This window comes from Erinaceus europaeus, chromosome 15 (genome assembly GCF_950295315.1).
Source record: "Erinaceus europaeus chromosome 15, mEriEur2.1, whole genome shotgun sequence".
NCBI lineage: Eukaryota > Metazoa > Chordata > Mammalia > Eulipotyphla > Erinaceidae > Erinaceus > Erinaceus europaeus.
The window spans coordinates 34,702,443-34,724,932 of record NC_080176.1 but is presented as its reverse complement, the minus strand read 5'-3'; the positions used below and the strand labels follow the sequence as shown (position 1 = coordinate 34,724,932).

Below are 22,490 nucleotides of genomic sequence, written 5' to 3'. Positions count from 1 at the left end.
AGGGAATAAATAAATATTAAAAAAAAACTTTCTAAGTGACTTATTTCTAATAAAGTATGCTGAACAACTCTCTCAAAGTAATGTAATCTAACAAGAAAATTACTTAGTAAATGCAGGAGTTGGAGTATCAAATAACTATATATTAACAAAATGCTATCCACCCCAAGAAATACCTAGAAATACAGCTTATAGGCTATAGAGTATTTTATAACTAGGGTTATTAACTAAGCACACAGTGCCTCAACATTTTCTTTTCCATTAGATTTATTATGAAAGTATATTTCACACCTCATGTGGTCTATGTACCGTGATAAAGACAATCCTTACTAGGGTCCACCTTATGCTATGGTCTGAGAAGCAAAGGATCTTATGGCAGCCTATCCACAGATACAAGGTGGAGCTAGTGCTAGCAGAAATCTGATTTGGGATTTGTCTTCAATCTGAGGGCAATTCTTTCTCCGTTAAATTAAAAATTATGTATTACCTTAATACAAAAATCACAACTCAAAATTCTCATAACTGCTGAGTTGTGATTGTTTTTTTCTCTTTTACATTTTTGGACAGAGTACTGTTCAAGTTCTTGCATGTGGTGGTACCAGTAACTGCACCTGGGAGCCTCTCTCACGCAAGTCCCAAGTGCTATTTCTTGTTTTTCTCTTCCTGGTCCACTATAATGTGTCTGTAAAACCTTTTTTCAAATGCTCCAAGAGGGATATATAGTTAAGTCCTTGAATAACATTTCCTTCCTGTAAAATAAATGGCTCTTTAAAAAAAAAAAAAAAATCCCTCCACTATTGTTTTGCTTTAACACTGGAGAAAAAAACAATCCCAGATGAAGTAGAACAAAATGGCACTATTTGAGGGCGTGGTTTCATTATACATCATTTCCCTCAAAGTTGCAGTTCTGCAAGAACCTAAGGATGTCATTAAGTGAAGACATAATCTCCTTCCCCTTTTTCCTGTCATTCATATATATATTCTTTAAGACTTCAATATTCTGCTTTTAGTAGGTATTGGAAAAACTACTTTAGTGTACACTTCTTCAACAAGAGGATACTTTGAACTTAAATATCACCTCCAGCAAATAAATGCTCAATAATTTGTCTATAAATTCGTGAAAGCAATATGACTTCTTAAAGTTGTTATGAAAAGATTAATATGCTTGGTACAGAATTAAGAGTTCAATAAGTCAGTGTTGCTCCTATGACATTTATTTATTTATTTATTTATTTATTTATTTATTTATTTATTTATTTATTTATTTTTTACCAGAGTTCTGCTCAGCTCCAGCTTATGGTGGTATGGAGTATTGAACCTGAGACCCGGGAGCTTCAGGTATGAGAATGTTTGAATAACCATTATGCTGTCTCCCTGGCTCTAGTTATATTTAAGACAATGTGAAAGCTCTGGAAACTCCTGAGGTAAATATTGCACCAAAGTCCTAGAATCAACTAACTTTCATGCCCCTGTAAAGGATCATTTTGACTGCAGGTCAAGTCCAAGTAGGCACAGGTTTTTTTATATCTTAATGCAGAGCAGTTCAGGTCCTATCATGTACATAGTACACGAGCTTATTTTTGTACTACAATGCAGAGTTGACACCATGTGGTGCACAAAGTAAAAAAAAAATTTGATCCTATACAGAAAAAGTTTGCTAACCCTTGTCTTAGGAAAACTTAAACAACTTAAGCTCCTTTTACTTATATATAGAATTATTTGTCTATTTGCCCACTTGACAAAGGATAATAGCCATTATAACCCTCTTTGATAAACAGAAACAGTACCGGTAGAATATAACAGAAAATTTTCAGCTTTTCTTTAGTTGAAGTGCTGCTTAACAAAATGAAGGGAAAAAACCAAACACCAAGGCTTAGGTAAAATTCATGCAAATGAAATTAAACTACTATACAATTTGTACGACTTTTCTCCAATGTTTTATTAAAAATCAACACTTATTGGCCAATCTAGATTACATCAGGAATACTGTATTTTACCATAGACCCAGTAAGACATAAGTTGTTAAATTTGTTTTAAATCTTTCACTGACATATGTAAAAGGCAAAAGAAAATAGTATTAGTATTGAACAGTATATGATCTTAAAGAAGAATAAGGGTAACAAAAGAAGCAAAGGCCTTGGAAAGAGTATTTTAAAGACATTTTTAAATCTGTTAAACATATTATTATCATTTTGATAGACACAGAGAGGCACAGAGAAAAAGTGAAAAGGCCATAGCACCAAAGCTTCCTTCAATGCTGTGAGGACCAGTGCTAAACCTGGGTTGTCCACATGGCAAAGCAGCACACTATTCAAGTAAGCTATTTTGCTGGCCCAAAAATCTCTTAAAACTTTCATATCATCCTCATAAAGAAAAGATCTCTAGGAGTTGCCCTGACATAGAAAAAGATCAAAAAGAAATATGGGTGTTGCAGAATCAAATGGCTGTGATGATGGTTCAGCAACAGGGGAAAGCGCACAGAGTGGGCATGTCATGGCAAAGTGAACCAAGACGTGCTACCCTTACAAATGAAAGAAAAGATTCAACCAAGTTTTTCAACATTCAATTTTGGACCCGAGAGCTTGTCTGGAGGTTCTTCTGGGGGAGTGCAGTATACTCTTGACCAAAGACCAGCCGTCTCTAATCAGGGAAGACTTAGACCTCACATGGAGCAGTGATGAAGAGGACACTCGCCTATCCATCCAGATCAGACAAATCAACCCCAGCAATCAGTGGGGTGACAGATGTTGCAGCTAGATCACCCTCATACCCTCAACACTTGTTTTTGGAGATAAATTTACATTCTTTGTGAAACAGATCATTTTGTGCTAATACAAATGAAATCAAAATGGGAGCTGGTAAGATACTACATATTCAGCATTCTCTAGTGCTCAGAAGCAAGGCGGGAAACAAGCAGTCTAGCAGAGGTAGCAATGAAATGTACTAGACTAGCGGAGCGCCAAATGTTTTTGTGTGAGTTATCAAAAAAAAAATTCAAGTAAGATATGTTTCACTTTCTACTGACATAATACTGAGGAAATTTTGTATAGACTACATACTCTCGCAAGCACACATGTGTCCACAGGGTTGAAAAAGAACAGCTGCTTTCTTGTCGGAGCATACCACACATTCTTCAATCTATAAGAGAGGAGGTTACAAATACAAGTGTCAACAACTACATTTCCTGGCAATGCATTGAACAAATAAAGAGCGATAAGGTGATATAGACTAAATTAGATGGTATGTGTAAAGTGCTTCTTAGTTCAATGTCTAATATAAAACCAATGCTTAATCCATCTCTTATCCACATAATGTGGTGCTTTTTAAAAATTATTTTCAACACAATGTATTTGAATTGTTCATAGGTTAAATTAGTCTAGCAAACAGATCTAACAACCACTTACTTACCCATACTTTCCATTTCCGTTAGTAAAAGTAAAAAAAAAAAAGAAAAAGAAAATGTGTAAACTTAACTTTGCTATTCTTTCCTCCAGTTATATTCCTTAGAGTGAAGCCACTTAAAAAGATGCATTTTTATTGTTAAGGTGTGTGTACAAAATGACTGGACAGTCTCTCAAAATGTATGACTCTAATTGCTAAAAAAGACCAAGTTTATTTCTTTTTCCTCCCTATAGCTACTAGTTTTATAATTTGTTTTGACATTAGTAAAGATGTTTATTACGCTTTAGCCACTTGGGGTCACTATTTCTTTATATTCAAAGGTTCTACAACCAACTTGACAAATGTGTTTGGTGGTTATGTTAGCTCTTATACATTTTTATATGCTTGAAAATTCTGTAATTTTAAAACTGAACTGAAACCTTACTAATCCTTAGGATTCAGAAGTCATCTGAAAAGAAGTAGCAGTAAATTTCATCCTCCCTACCTTTCCTGTTCCATGAATCTTCTTTTGCACACATTATAAATTTTACCTTTGTTTCCTAACATAGTGGAAAGAAAGGAATTTAAGAATCAAGAGACCTGCACAGAAGATCTAAGTATTAATAAGCACTTTAAACTTCAGTTTTTATAACTATAAATACTAGGGTTGGATTAGATGGGCAATAAGGGATATCTATTCAATTATCAGAGATTATACTTTGACAACACAGGGCCTCTGAGCTCACTCTGTATCTCTCTTAGACATATCCTACATGGGGGGCCAGGAGGTGGCACACCTGGTTAAATGCTCATATCACAGTGCACAAGGACCCAGGTTCAATCCCCTGGTCCCTACCTGCAGGGAGAAACCTTCATGAGTGGTAAAGCAGTGCTGCAGGTGTCTCTGTCCCTGTCCCTATCTCCCCTCCCCTTTCCATTTCTCGCTGTCTCTATCCAATAAATAAATAAAAAAGATAAATGAAATACCTACACGGCAAAGTTAACTTTTAACCTGACTGACAGTTTGCTTTAAGATTACAAATTTTAGAAGGTGATGATCACATGTATACATTATGTCTTGACCACAAAATAAGTGCCAATTAAAGGTTGCTGAAACAGAATTTAATCTAATAAAACATTTTAAGCACAATAGCAGAATACACAGATAATTTAAAAACAGAAGAATCATGGGAGCAGATAGAAAAATGGTTATATGAAGAGACTCTCATGCCTGAAGCTCCTAAATCCCAGGTTCAATCCCCCACACCACAAGCCAGGGCTGAGCAGTACTCTGGGGGAAAAAAACTGAACCTGAAAAATGGCTTAAATTTTTACTTTTTTCAAATTCTGTTGCCCCCCTTCCCCCCCCCCCCGTTGCATTCTATAGGTAAACTAAAGCTGAATACCCCACATTTATTTATTGACTAATCCGATATAAACTTAAGTTTTCCCTTTACTTTATTGGGTGGTATACTCCACATTTATTAAGCACTATTGACATAGACAGAATGCATATGAAATGCCAATACAATGCTTAGCATAAATAAGTGTTGCTACTTCATCCACCTCACCTTTACAAATAGATTAAGCACTTACATGCAAACTACTAATCTAGTGTCTATCTAAAATAACTTCCTTGTACCCAAAACATGTTCATTTCACAAAAACAGTCTTAAAAGGTCCCCTATGAAAATAAGAAGTGCAAGTAAGATATTTAACAAGATATATAATGATAATTAGTACCAGCTCCTAGCTAATGAAGGTTAATAGCTTAAAAAAATCAACAGAGAAGCCGGTAGAGTGCATGGCTTATCATATGCAAGGATATGAGTTTGAGTCATATCATGAGTTTGAGTTCCACCAACTGGGAACACGTCTTCAAGGAAAATTTCACAAGTGGTAGAATACTGCTATGGTCTCTCTCCTTTCTGTCTGTCTCTCCTTCCACCTAAACACACAACACATTCACTAGGAGCAGTGAAACTGTGCAAGCATGAAGACTTGGTGGCAAAAACAAAAACAAAACAAAAAAAAAAACAAAGAACATCAACAGAAAAATGAAGACTAAGAGTGGGAAAAAGCATAGATACCAAAAGTGATACCAACATTTCTTGTGTTTCACTATTTGTTTTCTTGGCTTTAATATGACTTAATTGAAGAAATGTTGATTTACAGAACTGTTGTTATAGGAGCTGTTGTGTTTTAAGCTACTCACATGGAAAGGAATCATTGTTTCTCACTTTGCACACATATACACATACCCATCACACACATGAAGAGGCTAAAAAGGAAAATCAATTATTTCAATAAACCAAGCTGAATAAGGCATTGCAAATTATGATAAAGCACAAAGTTCACAAAGAGAAATATTAAACTTGGAAAGTCAGAAAATAGCACTTCTCATAAAGCAAGAAGAGTCAGTGAAACAAAAAGCTCTAAGGATACAGAATTTGGCCATTATCAGAGGCAGGATGACCAGACTATATTTGCCTTCTGGTCAAACAATAATGTGAAATCATCTGTGAAATTTTCATACCAAAAAATGTTCAGCTGGCCCTAACCAAATCATTGGAACTAACGGGAACAGAGAGGCAGAAAAACAAATTGAAGGAAATGAAATGAGGACAAAATAATCAAATCAAAAAAGTGAGATCTACTTTTAAAATATCAACTAGTCTTTTACAAAGATAAAGAGAGGAAGACTGGTGGCTTCATGGATGGTGGCAGTAGTACACAGATCCCTATCACTGGGAAGAAATTGGAGTCATGAGTGACAACTGCCTTGCAGATAGGTGATTAAAGAGACATACGACTTGAAAAAGGTACAACATGCAGGTACCTGCAACACAAAGCTTTAACTGTATCTCTAGGGGTGGTGGGGGTGATGTGCAGGCACAGCAAGAAAAATAAGAAATCATCCTTATGTGATGACTGTATAGAGATCATCATTTCCTCAATAAAGTGACCTACTGATAAATAAATACATTCTTAGGTTACTAGAGGCTTTGAAAGCAAAGATTTCTTTTCTTTTTAGCCACCATAGTTTACATATTTACAAAGAGCAAAGTTCAACACATGACATCACACAATCTTCTTAATGATGATCTCAAAGAATTTTGTAAAACAACAAAAGAATATATTAAAGACCTATTACCTTTGTTCTGGACTGAACTTGTTCTTTACAGATGAGGCATTTCTTGACTCGTGGAGAACATAAAGAACAGGTGGCAATATGTCCACACGGGCCAAAAAGTGTGTCTCTCTTCATATCTGAGCACACCATACACTCTTCTAAGGTTTCAGAATCATTGCTGATCATAGAGGGACTTCGAGAACCCACTTGACCACTAGTAAAAGAAAATGTTTCTATTCAAGTCTATCAGAATATTTCTATTACAAATGCATAAATTAAAAAGAGTGTTAAATATTTTTAATTCTTTTACTTCCTAATGGTTATGCAAAGAGACTCTCATGCCTGAGGCTCCAAGGTTCAATCCCCCCCCCACACAAGCCAGAGCTGAACAGTACTGTGGTTAAAAAAAAAAAAAAAGTTCTACATCAAATACTTTGTTCCACCATAAGCGAAAGCTGAGCAGCACTCTGCTAAAATGAATAAACAGAATGCTCCAGCACTCCATGTGAAAGATATTCTACGTGTACAGATTTCTACATCTTTATGTTAGGTCTGCTATTATTTAAATTTCAAAGTGAAAAAGTCCTCATCCAATGATAAAAAGAGACTTAATGAAATAAAATTTGTAACATACAACAGCTTTGCTAAGATTATGCTTTATCAGCAGAAAGGGTATAAAAAGTAAACAAGGGTAGCATAATGGTTATGCAAAGAGACTCTCATGTCTGAGGCTCCAAAGTCCCAGGTTCAATCTACCGCACACCATAAACCAGAGCTGAGCCAGTGCTCTGGTTATGAAAAAAAAAAAAAAGGAAGAGGAGAAAGGAGAAAGAGAAGGAGAAGGAGGAGGAGGAGGAAGAGGAGGGAGAGGGGGAGGGGGAGGGGGAGGGGAGGGGTGGGGTGGGGAGGGGAGGGGGAGGGGGAGGAGAAGGAGAAGGAGAAGGAGAAGGAAACAAAATTGGGGCCTGGTGGTAGCACACCTGGCTGAGTGCACATTACAACACGCAAGGTCCCAGGTTCGAACTCCTGGTCCCCACCTACAGGAGAAAGGTTTGTGAGTGGTGAAGCAGTATTTCAGATGTCTCTATCTCCCCCTTCTCTCTCAATTTCTGGCTGTTTCCATCAAATAAGTAAAGGTAATTAAACATACACACACACACACACACACACACACACACACACACACACACGATATAACTGGAACACGTTAGTCATCCTAGCTGCTACACACAAGGCAGAGCATTATCAGAGTCCACAACTGACAAAAAGTACTTTGGAAAATATTTTACTGCAGTTGTTCATTTAAGTGCATCCTTAAGAAGTAAAATTAAATGCATCTCTAAGCACATAGACCCAAGACACAGAAATACATATATATCACCAAATATAGCTGTGAAATGAATACTCTTACTTTTACTACAATCTTCATAAACTCAGTAATTTGCTCATATACTCAGTTTCTCTTAGAGTATTAAAAGGTTTTTTTAAATATGTATTTTATTTGTTTTATTTTAATGGGGAGAGGGACACAGACAGCAGACTGCTGCTAATCTCTGGTTTATGGTGGCCCTGGGGATTGAGCCAGACTTAAAAGTTTCCACTGCAGTATGTATAGTAACTTGTATCTATGTTTTCAGATGTACTTTTCCTATTTTTTCCCTTAGGAAATATGTAGGCCAGACTAGTAAAAATAGTTCATTTGGATACTGTGCTATTTTGTCACATGTACAACCCAAGTTCATGCCTTGGTACTGTGGTCTTTTATTCTATCTAAACAAACAAATGTGTAGAATAGAATACTACTCAGCTGTAAGAAATAGCATCTTCTGGGAGTCGAGTGGTAGTGCAGTGGGTTAAGCACTCGTGGCGCAAAGCGCAAGGACCAGCATGAGTATCCCAGTTCAAGCCCCTGGACCCCACCTGCATGGGAGTTGCTTCACAGGTGGTGAAAAAGGTCTGCAGGTGTCTGTCTTTCTCTCTCTGTCTTCCCCTCCTCTCTCCATTTCTCTCTGTCCTATCCAACAACGACATCAACAGCAATAATAACTACAGCAACAATAAAAACCACAAGGGGAACAAAAAGGAAAATAAATAAATAAATATTTTTTAAAAATAGCATCTACTGTTCTGATAGCGAGAAGGAGGACAAATACCAGATATCACTCATAGAAGATTCTGGACAAGGTGAAACATTAATAAACTGTTATCTACTTTTCAGCAGACCCAAGGACTCAAAAAGGATAGGTGGGAAAGTGTGTTAAAGAGGGTTGGAGACTCAGGGCTCTATCATGAAAGATGGGGACAACTGGGTGGTGTGGGAGATGTGCTGACACCTATGCCAGGAAGATGTGCTATCTTTCCATTTCTTTGTATCATTTTCTATTTCCTTGAATAGCAACTCATAGTTTTATCTTGTGAGATAAAGTAGGACTACAAAAGCTGGATAAGGGCAAGAGACCTCCTCTCCCAGGGCCCTAGTCAGGGAATCCTGGGATACCCACACAGACATGATGGGCCTAGACCTCTAACAGATCCCTCTCTCCACTGTCACTGGTCATCTCCATCAAGAACAACATAATGGACCCCTCTGTGGGCCCCTATAGCACCTAGCCCTCAATGTAGATCAACATTGGTAAGCACTGCCTGATTGCTGAATATGGGCCCCAGATCAAATCGACGGGGTTTACTCTTATTTGGGAGCTACTCTCTCCCCTGATCCAGCTTTCTAGTCTATCCCCAATTCTGACACCATCTCCCCAGACAATATGTTTGGCCCACCTGCAAGTTAACTGTGGGACTCAGGCAAAAATTAGTAAAGCCATGGGCCCCTTGGAATCTACCTAAAACAGACCTTCCAGTCTTTTCCAAAATGGAGACCCAATATCTCATCTGCTAGTCTTAGCTTTAGATTCCTGATTACTTAACAATTTGTTCTTTATACCTTTTTTACGTCAAATTTTTTAATTTTTTTATCTTCATTTTTAATGGATATAGACAGCCAGAAACTGAGAGGAATGGGGAGAAAGACAGAGAGAGAGAGAGATGCCTGCAGCCCTGTTTCACCATTTGTGAAGCTTTCCCTCTGCAGGTGGGCTGGGTGCCTGAACCCAGGACCTTGCACACTGTAATGTATATACTTAATCATCCAGGCCCCTGCTTTATATCTTTTTTTTTTTTTTTGGTCTCCAGGGTTATTGCTGGGGCTCGGTACTAGCACTGTGCTAGCACTGCTCCTGGAGACCATTTTTCCCATTTTGTTGCCCTTGTTGTTGTCGTTATTATTGCCAGGGGTTGAGCTTCTGTTGTTATTGTTGACACTGATGTTGTTGTTATTGGATAGGACAGAGAGAAATTGAGACAGAGGGGGAAAGAAAGACACCTGCAGACCTGCTTCACCGCTTGTGAATCAACCCCCCCCTGCAGGTGGGGAGCCAGGAGCTTGAACCAGGATCCTTACGCAGGTCCCTGAGCTTCACGCCATGTGAGCTTAGCCCTCTGTACTACCGCCCAACCCCCTGATTCATATCTTAACACTTTTTTTAGCCATCAAGTTCCAGATGCTACCATGACTTCAATTTTTTTTAAAGAAATGTGTATTTCATTATACAGAGTTCCTTATAGTAGAAATCTATTCCATAAAATGGCATCTCCGTAATTCCAAGATGTCATTTCATCACTATAGAAGAGAACACAAAAATCAAGAGACAACTACAAACAACTGTTCAATGACCGACAACTAAGGATAAGTTCAATGACAAAAACCAGGTTAAAATAAGGGACAACAATACTTTTACAGCAACATTTCTGTGTCTAAAATCCTCTTAAGTTTGGTTATGTAATTAAAATCACTGGCAAAATTTACTTTTAGAAATGAAGACAACTAGACTGATCCTCTTCAGAGAAAAATCTATTTAAGAATGGATTCATTTGTTTATCCTTTCAGTCCTTCATTAATACTGAGTGTCTTTTAGGCATGGTACAGTATGCTAGAATTATTAAGAATTTGTGTTACATACATAAACTATCTCTCAAGCAAAGTCTAGTAAAATTTAAAATGCATGCAAAATTAATCATAGTAATTCACCAGTAAGATTTTTTTTCCCTTATAAGTAAATCCTCTAACTTACAGGAGTACTGAAAGATCAGGCTTACTGCTTTCTTAGGACTTATTATAAATAAAACCTTGTATTAACAACACAGAAAATACAACCCAATATAAGAGATAAGCTGTCTGTAGAAAATTACTTTAGTTAAGAAAGGATCAGTACAAAAATAAAGGAAAACAAAGATAAAGACTTGATTAAGTAATCAGACCCTCCATTATGATACTTTTATGTATAATAATAATGCTTTGCAATATTCAATTATACAAACCTGACTTTTTCCTTATGACACTTTGCTAGTGCTTTGCAGAGACTTGGATCAGGGCAGAGATCAAGTGGTGACTGACCCTTCTTGTTTCGAATGCTGAGATCGGCACCATTAGCAGCCAAGAAGCAAGCAATAGATGCTGCACTCTTCTTCTCTGCCCCCTGGGTACCAAGTCCCATTATTAGCTGAAATAAAATGGAAACAAGTGATTGTTTTTTCTCTTTGGGGAAACATAATCCATTCTTATCATAGCATGTAACTGAGTTATTTATTAAAATATCGGGAGTTGAGCGGTAGCACAATGGTTAAGCGCAGGTGGCGTGAAGCACAAGGACCAGCGTAAGGATCCTGGTTCAAGCCCCTGGCTCCCCACCTGCAGGGAAGTAGCTTCACAGGCAGTGAAGCAGGTCTGCAGGTGTCTGTCTTTCTCTCCCCAGCTCCCCTTCCTCTCTCCATTTCTCTCTGTCCTATCTAACAACAACAACATCAATAACAACAACAGTAACAACAACAAGGGCAACAAAAGGGAATAAATAAATAAATAAATAAATATTTAAATATATCTCTGAGAAGAAATGTACAGCCTATACAAATATAGTGGTCATCAATAAATCGCAAGCCTTCATTCACTGAACTCATCCATCCCCTCTCCCCTCAGGCCTCCAATTTCCTTAAAACATAGTCTGAGACTTTTCAGTTTTGGCGATGAACTAAAGATAGCTCAAATCAGTCACATACCCATCTCTCCTAAGTGATGGCTGAGAGATGATGAAGAACCAAAGCAGATCAGTTAAGGGCAATAAAACTCAAGAGTGGGACTTGAGGTTGAGATATTAAGGAAAGAGCACTCTCTCATTTCTATTTAATTCAGCTCTAGAGCTTCTAGCAACCAACCTGAAAAACTACAAAGAGACAACTGAGGAAAGAGTCAATGCCAACAAACTGAGTGAAATAGTGGAGAATTATGTAAATGTGGCTCTGACAATATCATATGAGTCAAAGAAATAGCCAAAAATTGGCGTAATAATTTTTAACACTTATGAAACATCTATAATAGACTGAGTACAAGTTTAAAGTATCGGCTCAAGCATAAATTCACTGTTTTCTTAAATACTTTAATTTTATGTATTAATAGTAGTAGTACTAGCATTTGTACATATAAGCACTGAATTCTTCTAAATGAAAATACACCACCAACTGTATTGTAAACCAGTAGTAGCCTGCTAGTGAAAAAAATAAAGGAAAAAAAAAAGGAATGAAAAGACAAGCACAGACTGGGAGAAAATATATTCATATGATATATTTGATAAAGAACTTATTTTCGAATTATATAAAGAACTTTCAAAAATCCAATAGTAAGAAAAGGAACAACTCAACAAAGTAGTGACACTTCATCAAATGTACGTGAGTGGAAAACAAACAAAAAAACCCACACAAAGGGGACAGGTGGTAGCACAGAGGTTGAGCACACGTGGCACAAAGCACAAGGACAGGCGAGCCCCTGGCTCCCCACCTGCAGAGGGGTCACTTCACAAGCAGTGAAACAGATCTGCAGGTGTCTGTCTTTCTCTCCCCCTCTCTCGATTTCTGTCTTATCCAACAACAGCAGCACAATAACAACAACAAGGGCAACAAAATGGGAAAAATGGCCTCCAGGAACAGTGGATTCGTAGTGCAGGCACCGAGCCCCAGCAATAACCCTGGAGGCCAAAAAAAAAAAAAGAACAGAAAAAGAAACTCAAAGCAGAATCTGACTGAGTTTGGAGTATTGCACCACAGTAAAGATCTCTGGGTGGTGGGTGAGGGTAGATGGTCAGCTTCATTGGGGGGAGGGGGAGGGGGGAGACGACACACATACGGGGACACAGACAGTTGGTGGCAAAATGGTGTAATATACACTCCTATTAACTTATAGTCTTACAAATCACTATTTAATCAATATGAGATAAATAAAAATCTAATTAAAAAACCCACAAAGAGATGCTCAATTTCAGTAGTTGTTGGGGGCAAACACACACTAAAAACCCAAGATATGCCCATATCTAAATGACTGAAGTTAAGAAGAGCAAGTTGGGGACATAGGAGAGAGGGGGCGCATAGAACTTACATGCCTGGGATTTCAGACTGAATCCTGAATGGAAGAGCTTGGTAATGCTCTGTTCTCTTTTCTAGTCATACACCCTTTATATAAGGCCTGGTTCAACCCATAGCAATCTCTTCCCACCAAAACAAACAAACCAACAAAACCCCAGATGCAGATCACCTAAGCTAGAAGTAGTAGAATCATCTTTACGCACTGTGTTTTTGGAAGGTTCCCAGGCTGCATCCACCTTCCCCACATCTTGCATATCTTGGAGCTGGCGTAGCTGAGACAAAGTATGATGTCTCAGAGCTTCATGCAAAGGAGTATCCCCGTCTTTATCCTGAATATCTAATTTGGCACCAGCACGAACCAAAAGCTGTAAGAGAAAGACATATCATTTTGGTAAAATAGCTATGCCCATAAGAAATTACATCAAAGAACTCAGACTGGGTTTAGTGTACTACACCAAAGTAAAGGGCTTTTGGTGTGTGTGTGGGGTGGGGGGGAAGGAGAGGGACACCTTTCAGGTCCAGCGGATGATAGTGGAGGAGGACCTACGCAGGGGCAAGAATACCTTGCAGAAAATTGACAAATTTTACACATATGCCAACTGTAAATCATAATGCCATTTAAAAAAAGTCAAAGGAAAAGGAAATAAATGTGCTGTGTGGATTCAAAAAGAATGTGTATTCCAGGGAGTCAGGTGGTAGCACAGCACGTTAAGCGCATGTGGCACAAAGTGCAAGGACCAGCGGAAGGATCCCAGTTCAAGCCCACGGCTCCCCATCTGCTTCACAAGCGGTGAAGCAGGTCTGCAGGTGTCTTTCTCTCTCCCTCCTCTCTCCATTTCTCCCTGTCCTATCCAACAACGACGATATCAATAAGAAACAAGGGCAACAAAAGGGAAAAACAAATAAATGCTTTTCAAAAAAATGTATATTCCAATTTCTTGGGGTGAAGAACTCTGAATATGTCCAGGAGGTCTAGTCTGTCCATATCTTCATTTAATTCTCTTGTTTTGTTGTTGATTCTCTGCTTAGTTGATCAAGTATGAGAGTGAGGTGTTGAAGTCTCCTCCTATTATTGTATTATTACTGATGTATTTTTGTAGCTCTTTCAATAAATGTTTGATGTATTTAGATGGGCCCTCATTGGGTGCATAGATGTTAATAATTGTTAAATCTTCTTGACTGATTGATCCTCTGATCATTATGGCCTTGCCTATCTTTTGTTACTTTATAATTTAAAGTCTACTGTGTCAGAGATGAGAATGGCTGTTCCTGCCCTTTTTTGTGGTCCATTAACCTGTATGATAGTTTTCTATCCTTTCACTTTAAGTCTATGTTTGTCTTGTTGGGTTAGGTGGGATTCTTGCAACCAGCATATGGTTGGGTTGTGTTTTCTGATCCATCCTCCTACTCTTGTTCCTTTTAATGGATGAATTTAGGCCATTGACATTTATTGATATTTTGGATTTAAGATATTGCAGTGCCATTATTCAACAATTTTTATTTGCTCTGATATATGGCAAGTATTTTGATGTTCTTGTTCATAGGTCTTTTTCTTCTTCTTCTTCTAGCGTTTGCCCTTCTTCCGTAGCCAGTCAACAGCGTCAGACTGAGCCTGATATAAAGTTTTGAGACCTCCTTTGAATCTGAAGAGGTGGCAGTCGTTGACTATGTGAGTCATAGTCTGTCTGTAGCCGCAGGGGCAGTTCGGGTCGTCTCTGGCTCCCCAGCGATGGAACATAGCGGCGCACCGGCCATGGCCTGTTCGATAGGGATTGAGGAGGGCCCAATCATAACGTGCTAGGTCAAAGCCAGGTTGACGCTTGCAGGGGTCTGTGATGAGGTGTTTGTTCTTTACCTCAGCTGACTGCCAACTCTGTTTCCAAGAGTCTGGAACAGAGAAATTCAGTGTAGGCGTAGGGGACCAGATTGGATGAAGAGACGTCAAGCGTTGGACAGGGTGGGCGAAGATATCCGTGTATATTGGCAGGTCCAGTCGAGCGTAGACGTGGGAAATGAACCTAGATGATGCCGCATCCCGATGAATATCTGACGATGTTGCTAAGAACTGGCAGCCATGGAACCGGGGTGGAACGAATGGTTCCAGAAATTATCCTCATGGAGGAATATAATTTGGAATCGACCAAGTGGACATGGGGGCTACGGAACCATACTGGGGCACAGTATTCTGCAGTGGAATAGCATAATGCCAGAGATGATGATCGTAGTGTGGAAGCGCTTGCGCCCCATGAGGAGCTGGCCAGTCTTGCAATGATGTTATTCCTCGCGCCCACCTTTGCTGCAGTTTTTATGAGATGTTCGTGAAATGACAGGGTGCGATCGAGAGTAACGCCAAGATAGACTGGCTGGGCTTCATGCCGGATTCTCGTATCGCCAAGCTGCACATTAAGCTCACGTGAGGCCGAGGCATGGTGTAGATGGAAAACAGATGATACCGTTTTTGCAGTGCTAGGGATTAGTCACCATTTTTTACAGTAATCAGATATCAGAGACATGTCTTTCGTGAGTGTTTCCTCGAGGATGTCAAACTTGGATGCCTGAGTTGCACAGCAGATGTCATCGGCGTAGATGAACTTCCTTGAAGAAGTTTCTGGAAGGTCATTGATGTAAATATTAAATAGCGTAGGAGCCAGAACAGAGCCCTGGGGGAGGCCACTTGAGACAAGTCTCCATCTGCTAGACTTGTCACCCAGATACACCCGGAATCTTCTGTTTTGGAGAAGAAACGATATAGTGTTGGCCACCCATGGAGGCAGGCATCTTGAGATCTTGACTAGGAGACCACGGTGCCAGACCGTGTCACAGGCTGCTGTGAGATCAACAAAGACAGCACCCGTCTTTAAATTCTTCTGGAATCCATTTTCAATGTAAGTTGAGAGAGCCAGGGCTTGTTCGCAGGTACATCTTCCTGGGCGGAAACCAGCTTGGGCGGGTGATAGGAATTTCTCTGTAAGAGGAGAAATACGTGACAGACAGAAGCAGCCTCTCAAGGAGTTTGTAACACACGGAGAGGAGAGAAATTGGTCTATAGCTGGCGGCCAGTGTTGGGTCTTTCTTTGGTTTCAAAACTGCTATTATCTTCACACGACGCCAAATTTTGGGCATAGATTCAGATTCCAAGATGTGGGACAGGAATGTAGGTCTTTCTAAGATACAGCTCCATATAAATAGCATAGAAGGACATAAATTATGGTGAGGTCTTGTATGATACAACAAATCCTAACCATGGAATTTTCAAAGTTAACCCATTTGCCACCCCATCACCTGGGGCCCTAGTCAGGGAGTCCTGGGATTCCCACATAGATGTGATGGGCCTTTAACAGATCCTTTAACAGATCCCTCTCTCCATTGTCACTGCTCAACTCCATCAGGAACAACATAATGGACCCCTTTGTGGGCCCCTATAGGACCTTGCCCTCAATGTGGATCAACAGTGGTAGGGAATGCTCCATTCTCTAAAGGGAGGTTGGACAACATACTCTACCACTCGAGGAAGACTGGTCCTGCAATGAGTGCAACCTAGAATGTTCCTAGCTATGACCATGGAATGCGAGCTCAGACCTACAGAGATACAGAGGTTACACAGGCTCCCGTGCTGAATATGGGCCCCAGATCAAATTGATGGGGTTACCATTAACAGTGTTTGTATATTTCCCCATATTTGGGAGCTACTCTCTTCCCTGATCCAGGTTTCTATACCTTTTTCCAACTATGACACCATCTCCCCAGACAATAACCTGGGTCCAACTGCATATTAGATGTCAGACAAAGGCAAAAACTAGTAAAGTCATGGGCCCCTCTGCTACACTGCTGGTGGGAATGCAAATTGGTGCAGCCCCTTTGGAACACTGTATGGAGGGCTCTTAAACAAATAAAAATGAAATGACCTTAAAATCCAGCAATACCACTCTTAGGCATTTATCCAGTGGACACTCAAACACTAATCAGAAGGGACATATGCACACTTATGTTCATAGCTGTATTATTCAAAATAGCCAAAGTGTGGAAGCAGCCTAACAGATGACTGGGTAAAGAAGTTATGGAATATAAGGGTTTTTTCTATTTATTTATTGGATAGAGACAGCTAGAAACTGAGAGAAGGGAGGAGAGAGGGAGAAAAGACAGAGAGACACCTGTAGCACTGTTTCACAACTTGTGTAGCTTTCCCCATGCAGGTGGAGACTGGGGATTTGAACGCAGGTTCTTGCGCATTGTTACATGTGCACTCAACCAGGTGCATCAGCGCCTGACCCTCTTTCTTTTTTAAGTAGACATGATTGAGAGAAGGAAAGAGACAGAGAGAAGGAAAGATACCTGTAGCACTATTCCACTGCTTGTGAAGTTTCTCCCTTAGAGGTGGGGACCAAGGGCTTGAATCTGGGTCTTCATGCATGGGAATGTGTGTACTCTACAGGGTTCAATCAACACCAAGCACTAATATCACTCTCAATAATACAAATCAGGAGGAAATGTGCCCTTTTTTCATGGTCACCAGAGCTTTGCTGCTCTGGGACAACTTTTTTCACCAAGAAAGAGACAGAGAGGACAGAGAGAAAGTCAGGGAGTCAGGCAATAGCGCAGAGTGTTAAGTGTAGGTGGCACAAAGCACAAGGAACGGCGTAAGGATCCCAGTTCGAGCCCCCATCTCCCCACATGCAGGGGAGTCGCTTCACAGGTGGTGAAGCAGGTCTGCAGGTGTCTGTCTTTCTCTCCCCCTCTGTCTTCCCCTCCTCCATTTCTCTCTGTCCTATCCAACAATGATGACATCAATAACAACAACAACTACAACAACAATAAAAAACAACAAGGGCAACAAAAGGGAAAACAAATAAATTAAAAGAAAGAGAGAAAGTCAGCACAGCACTGAAGCTTCTTTCTACCAGTACAATGCAGGCCAGGCTAGAACCTGGGTCACATGCATGTGAAGCAGGTTCTCCTCCATGCGAGCTATTTTGCCAGCCTGGAAAATGTATTTTTAAAAACTCATGTATGAGTTACCTTGGATCTCTGGCCTAACATTATGGAAATTCACAAATCCTGCTACTACCTGGTCCCCTCAAAAATCTTACATTAAAATAAAAACTCAAATTAAAGGAGTTTCCTTTTACAAATGAAAACTGGTCAAAATATTAGCCTAAAGTCTACGTTTTACACTAGCCATGCCTTTTACGAAAATCTGAAAATATATCATTTATATTTCCAGTAAACTGTAGGTTAAAATTTGATGGTAAGACAAACCTCAAGTTAATAAAATACTTTACCCGCACAATCTGGGTGTGTTGTCGTTCAACTGCAAGGTGTAGGGCAGTTTGTTGGTTCACATTTTGGATATCCAAGTTTGCACTCCCCTAAAGGAAAAGGACAAAAGTTTCAGAGGTAAAATCTGACAACAATGAAGAACACCAAAGTACTAACACCAAAGTACCAAAGTATTGTTGACCACTTTCTTCTCCTTCAGCTGAGGCAACAATGTTATATAAAAACAGTTGATGGTAATACAGAAAAACTCTGTATGGCAGTATATTTTGTCCTTTAACTATTCTGAAGTAAAATAGCAAGTTTAAATTAATTATTTTTAGGATCTACTCACATCATCTACCTGTCTTGCCTTGCTTGTGCAAACCAAGTCAAGTCCCCAGCACACCATACTGGAGTATTATAGCTCTGGCACTCTTCCTATTTAGAATGTCAGCCTAGAGCAGTAAGTTACATATGTGTGAGGACCCAGCAACACTACACTCATCAAGATTTAGTGAAATCCAAGAATGTACTTTTCCACCAAGTTCCCAGGTAACAGTAATTCAGTAATTTCACAGAATCACTGCTCTACAAAATAGCGTTAAACAGGTATGTTCTGAAATATTTTGTCTAAAATCACTAGACTACTAAGTTTAACAATATAATTCAGTTTTGTTCTTTGTTTTTTCAAATCTGTGCAGCAAAAGTCTAGCTATTAAGAGACTACTCTCGTAGTTTTTCTGCACCAGGGTAATCATTAGTACAATAATCACATTATTAATTATATTATATAATATATGACTATATAAAATGCAATGTGTGATATGCACTTTATATATGTTATACAAAAGTAAATATATAAAACATTTTAATTCTATAATGTATGGTTATAACAATTATTATCGATTATAACAATAATGTTACTCCCTCTAGAACAGTTAAATGACAAAGCTGCAAAGTATTCCCTCTCTTACCTTTAAATGTATACTTTATTGCTTTAATGTTTTACTTGTTTGTTCTGGCTTATAGTAGTGCTGTTGACTGAACTGAGCCTGCCTTCAACAGATATTTTACTTTATAAGAAACTGTCTTATTTTTCAAAATGGTTGCTTTGAGAAACATCATTATTATATGAATTATAATTGTTCCACATCCTAAAACAACAGTGTTTTGTTTGCCTTTCTAGGTTTTGTCATTATAACTGATTAGTAGTATCTTATTTGGCTACAATTTCTTAATGGTAATTAATTAATTTTATAAATGGTAATCAACATTACAGGATACATGATCAATCAATATACACACCAAAAAAGTATTTCTAGGTACTAGCAAAATAGATAAAGAAATTTAGGGGAAGGGCAATAGTGCAACAGGTCAAATGGCACAAAGTGCAAAGACATGGCATAAGGATCTGGGTTTGAGCCCCTGGCTCCCCATCTGCAGGGGGGTTGCTTCACAGGTGGTGAAGCAGGTCTACAGGTGTCTTTCTCTTCCCCTCTGTCTCTCCTCCTCTCTTGATTTCTCTCTGCCCTATCCAACAACAGCAATGACAACAACAATAATAACGACAACAACAAGGGCAACAAAATGGGAAAAAATGGCCTCCAGGAGCAGTGGATTCGTAGTGCAGGCACCAGGCCCCAGTAATAACCCTGGAAGCAAAAAAGAAAAAAAAGAAATTTTAATTTTAAAACATATAATTTAAAATGGCTTCAGGAGAAAAAAGTTCAATACTTAAAGATAAATTTAAATATGCAAGAGCAACTGAACTCCTAAAATACTTAATAAAAACATAATCTGAGCGTAAATTTTTTATTTTATTTTATTACTGGATAGAGACAGAGAAATCCAGAAAGGAAAGGGCAGACAGTGAAGGAGAAAGAGAGACACCTGTAATATCTACAAATCATTCATTTGTTTCATTTTAGACTGCAGGAATCACAGGTAATTTTCTGGCAACTTCCGTGTTTCTAAGTGGCATATGCTTGAATGATGCTTTAAATTTTTTGTTGTGTATTCTAAATCATCATGAAACAAACAAAAAAAATGGTTCACTAAAAAAACTAATCTCATAAAAATGTAGTCATTTTCCTTCTAAGATGAATGAACTAACTAAATAGAGTCTGTGTTGATATCTAGTCATGGACTCTAGGAGTATGGCTTATAGTCATGAACAGGACTTCCCAGATCCTGGTTTCATTATACTTTCACATTGATAGCAACTGGCCACATCAGGTTAAATATAAACACAGATATTATCATAAGAAGCCAAAAAATACCCATCCCAAAAGATTTGTGTATACCTATATTCATAGAGCACAATTAGTAACAGCCAAAACCTGGAAGCAACCCAAGTGTTCAACCACAGATAAGTGGCTGAGTAAGCTATGGTATATACACACAATGGAATACTACTCAGCTATTAAAAATGGTGACTTCATTTTCTTCACCTCATCTTGGATGGAGCTTGAAGAAATCATGTTAAGTGAAATAAGTCAGAAACAGAAGGATGAATATAGGATGATCTCACTCATAGACACAAGTTGAAAAATACTACCATGACATCACCCTCACTTCCCTGGGCAAATGACCTTACCAACATGTCCTGGAATACCACCTCTCTGAAGTCCTACCCCACTAGGAAAAGGTAGAGACAGGCTGGGGGTATGGATCAACCTGTCAACCTTTATCCCTCTGGGAATATGAACCAAAGATCTATATGGGATGCAGAAGGTTGGAGGTCTGGCTTCTGTAATTGCTTCTCCACTGGACATGGTTGACAGCATAATGGTTATGCAAAGAGACTCTCATGCCTGAGGCTCCAAAGTCCCAGGTTCAATCTCCTATAACACTATAAGCCACAACTGAGCAGTGCTCCGGTTAAAAAAAATAAAAATAAATAAAAATAGGGAGTCAGGCAGTAGCACAGCGGGTTAAGTGCAGGTGGCGCAAAACTCAAGGACCGATGTAAAAATCCTGGTTCAAGCCCCCAGCGCCCCACCTGCAGGGCTGAGTCACTTCACAATCAGTGAAGCAGGTCTGTAGGTGTCTATCTTTCTCTTCCCCTCTCTGTCTTCCCCTTCTCTCTCCATTTCTCTGTCTTAACCAACAACAATGGCATCAATAACAACAATAATAGTAACTACAACAATAAAACAAGGGCAAAAAAAGGCAATAAATAAATATTAAAAAAAAAAGAGGGGGCCAGGTGGTGGCGGACCTGGTTGAGCACTCATGTTAACAATGTGCAATGACCCGGGTTCAAGCCCCGGGTCCCCACCTGCAGGGGAAAAGCTTCACAAGTGGTGAAGCAATGCTGAAGGTATCTCTCTGTCTCTCTCTCTCCCTATCTCCCTCTTCCTCTCAATTTCCAGCTGTCTCTATCCAATAAATAAAAATAATGAAAAAAGGGGGTCGGGCGGTGGCGCAGTGGGTTAAGCGCATGTGGCGCAAAGCGCAGGAACCGGCGTAAGGATCCTGGTTCAAGCCCCCGGCTCCCCACCTGCAGGGGATTCGCTTCACAGGCGGTGAAGCAGGTCTGCAGGTATCTATCTTTCTCTCCCCTTCTCTGTCTTCCCCTCTTCTCTCCATTTCTCTCTGTCCTATCCAACAACGAATTGCGTCAACAAGGGCAATAATAATAACCACCACGAAGCTACAACAAGGGCAACAAAAGGGGGAAAAAAAAATAATAATGAAAAAAATATTTTAAAAAAAACAGAGAGAGAAAAAAATAAGTTGAAAAATAAGAAAATACAAAGCAGAACTTAGACTGGGTTTGGTATGTTGCACCAAAGTAAAAGACTTCTGTGTGAGGGAGGGGTCAGGTCCTGGAACATGATGGTAGAGAAAGACCTCAAGGGGGGTGAACTGTTATGTGAAAAACAGAAATGTTATACATGTAAGAACTACTGTATTTTACTGTTGACTATAAACCATTATTCCCCCAATAAGGAAAATTTAAAAATAGAAAAATGAATGCAATTTAAAATATATAAATAAATAAATACAAACATTGATTTCTGGTCTTTTAATACTTTCACAAAAGCAGTAAGGAATTCTAAGAAATCCCTGTAAACTAATCCTCACTTCATGCAGTCAATCCAGGAAGTGTGTGTTGGGAAATTGTGCAGATGTGGTTGAACACTGGCAGGGCCCACAAGCCACTATATTTCCATGCAAGTATTATTTACAGATCTCCACCACGTTATCCCCTCAGGGTACTGCTAATTCAGTGAAAACCATTGCAACAGTAGCT

General features: G+C 39.1%; 1 protein-coding gene across 1 annotated transcript in view; it reads right to left on the bottom strand.

Moving 5' to 3' along the window:
• MIB1 (MIB E3 ubiquitin protein ligase 1) overlaps nucleotides 1-22,490 on the bottom strand; it is a 141,588-nt gene that overhangs the window by 10,583 nt on the left and 108,515 nt on the right. Inside the window, exons 14-18 of the mRNA XM_007523664.3 lie at nucleotides 18,256-18,342; nucleotides 13,180-13,341; nucleotides 10,886-11,067; nucleotides 6,533-6,725; nucleotides 3,057-3,135 (exon numbers count right to left, since the gene is read on the bottom strand). Coding sequence (XP_007523726.1) covers nucleotides 3,057-3,135; nucleotides 6,533-6,725; nucleotides 10,886-11,067; nucleotides 13,180-13,341; nucleotides 18,256-18,342 — 703 coding nt within the window. The remainder of the gene's footprint in view (nucleotides 1-3,056; nucleotides 3,136-6,532; nucleotides 6,726-10,885; nucleotides 11,068-13,179; nucleotides 13,342-18,255; nucleotides 18,343-22,490) is intronic.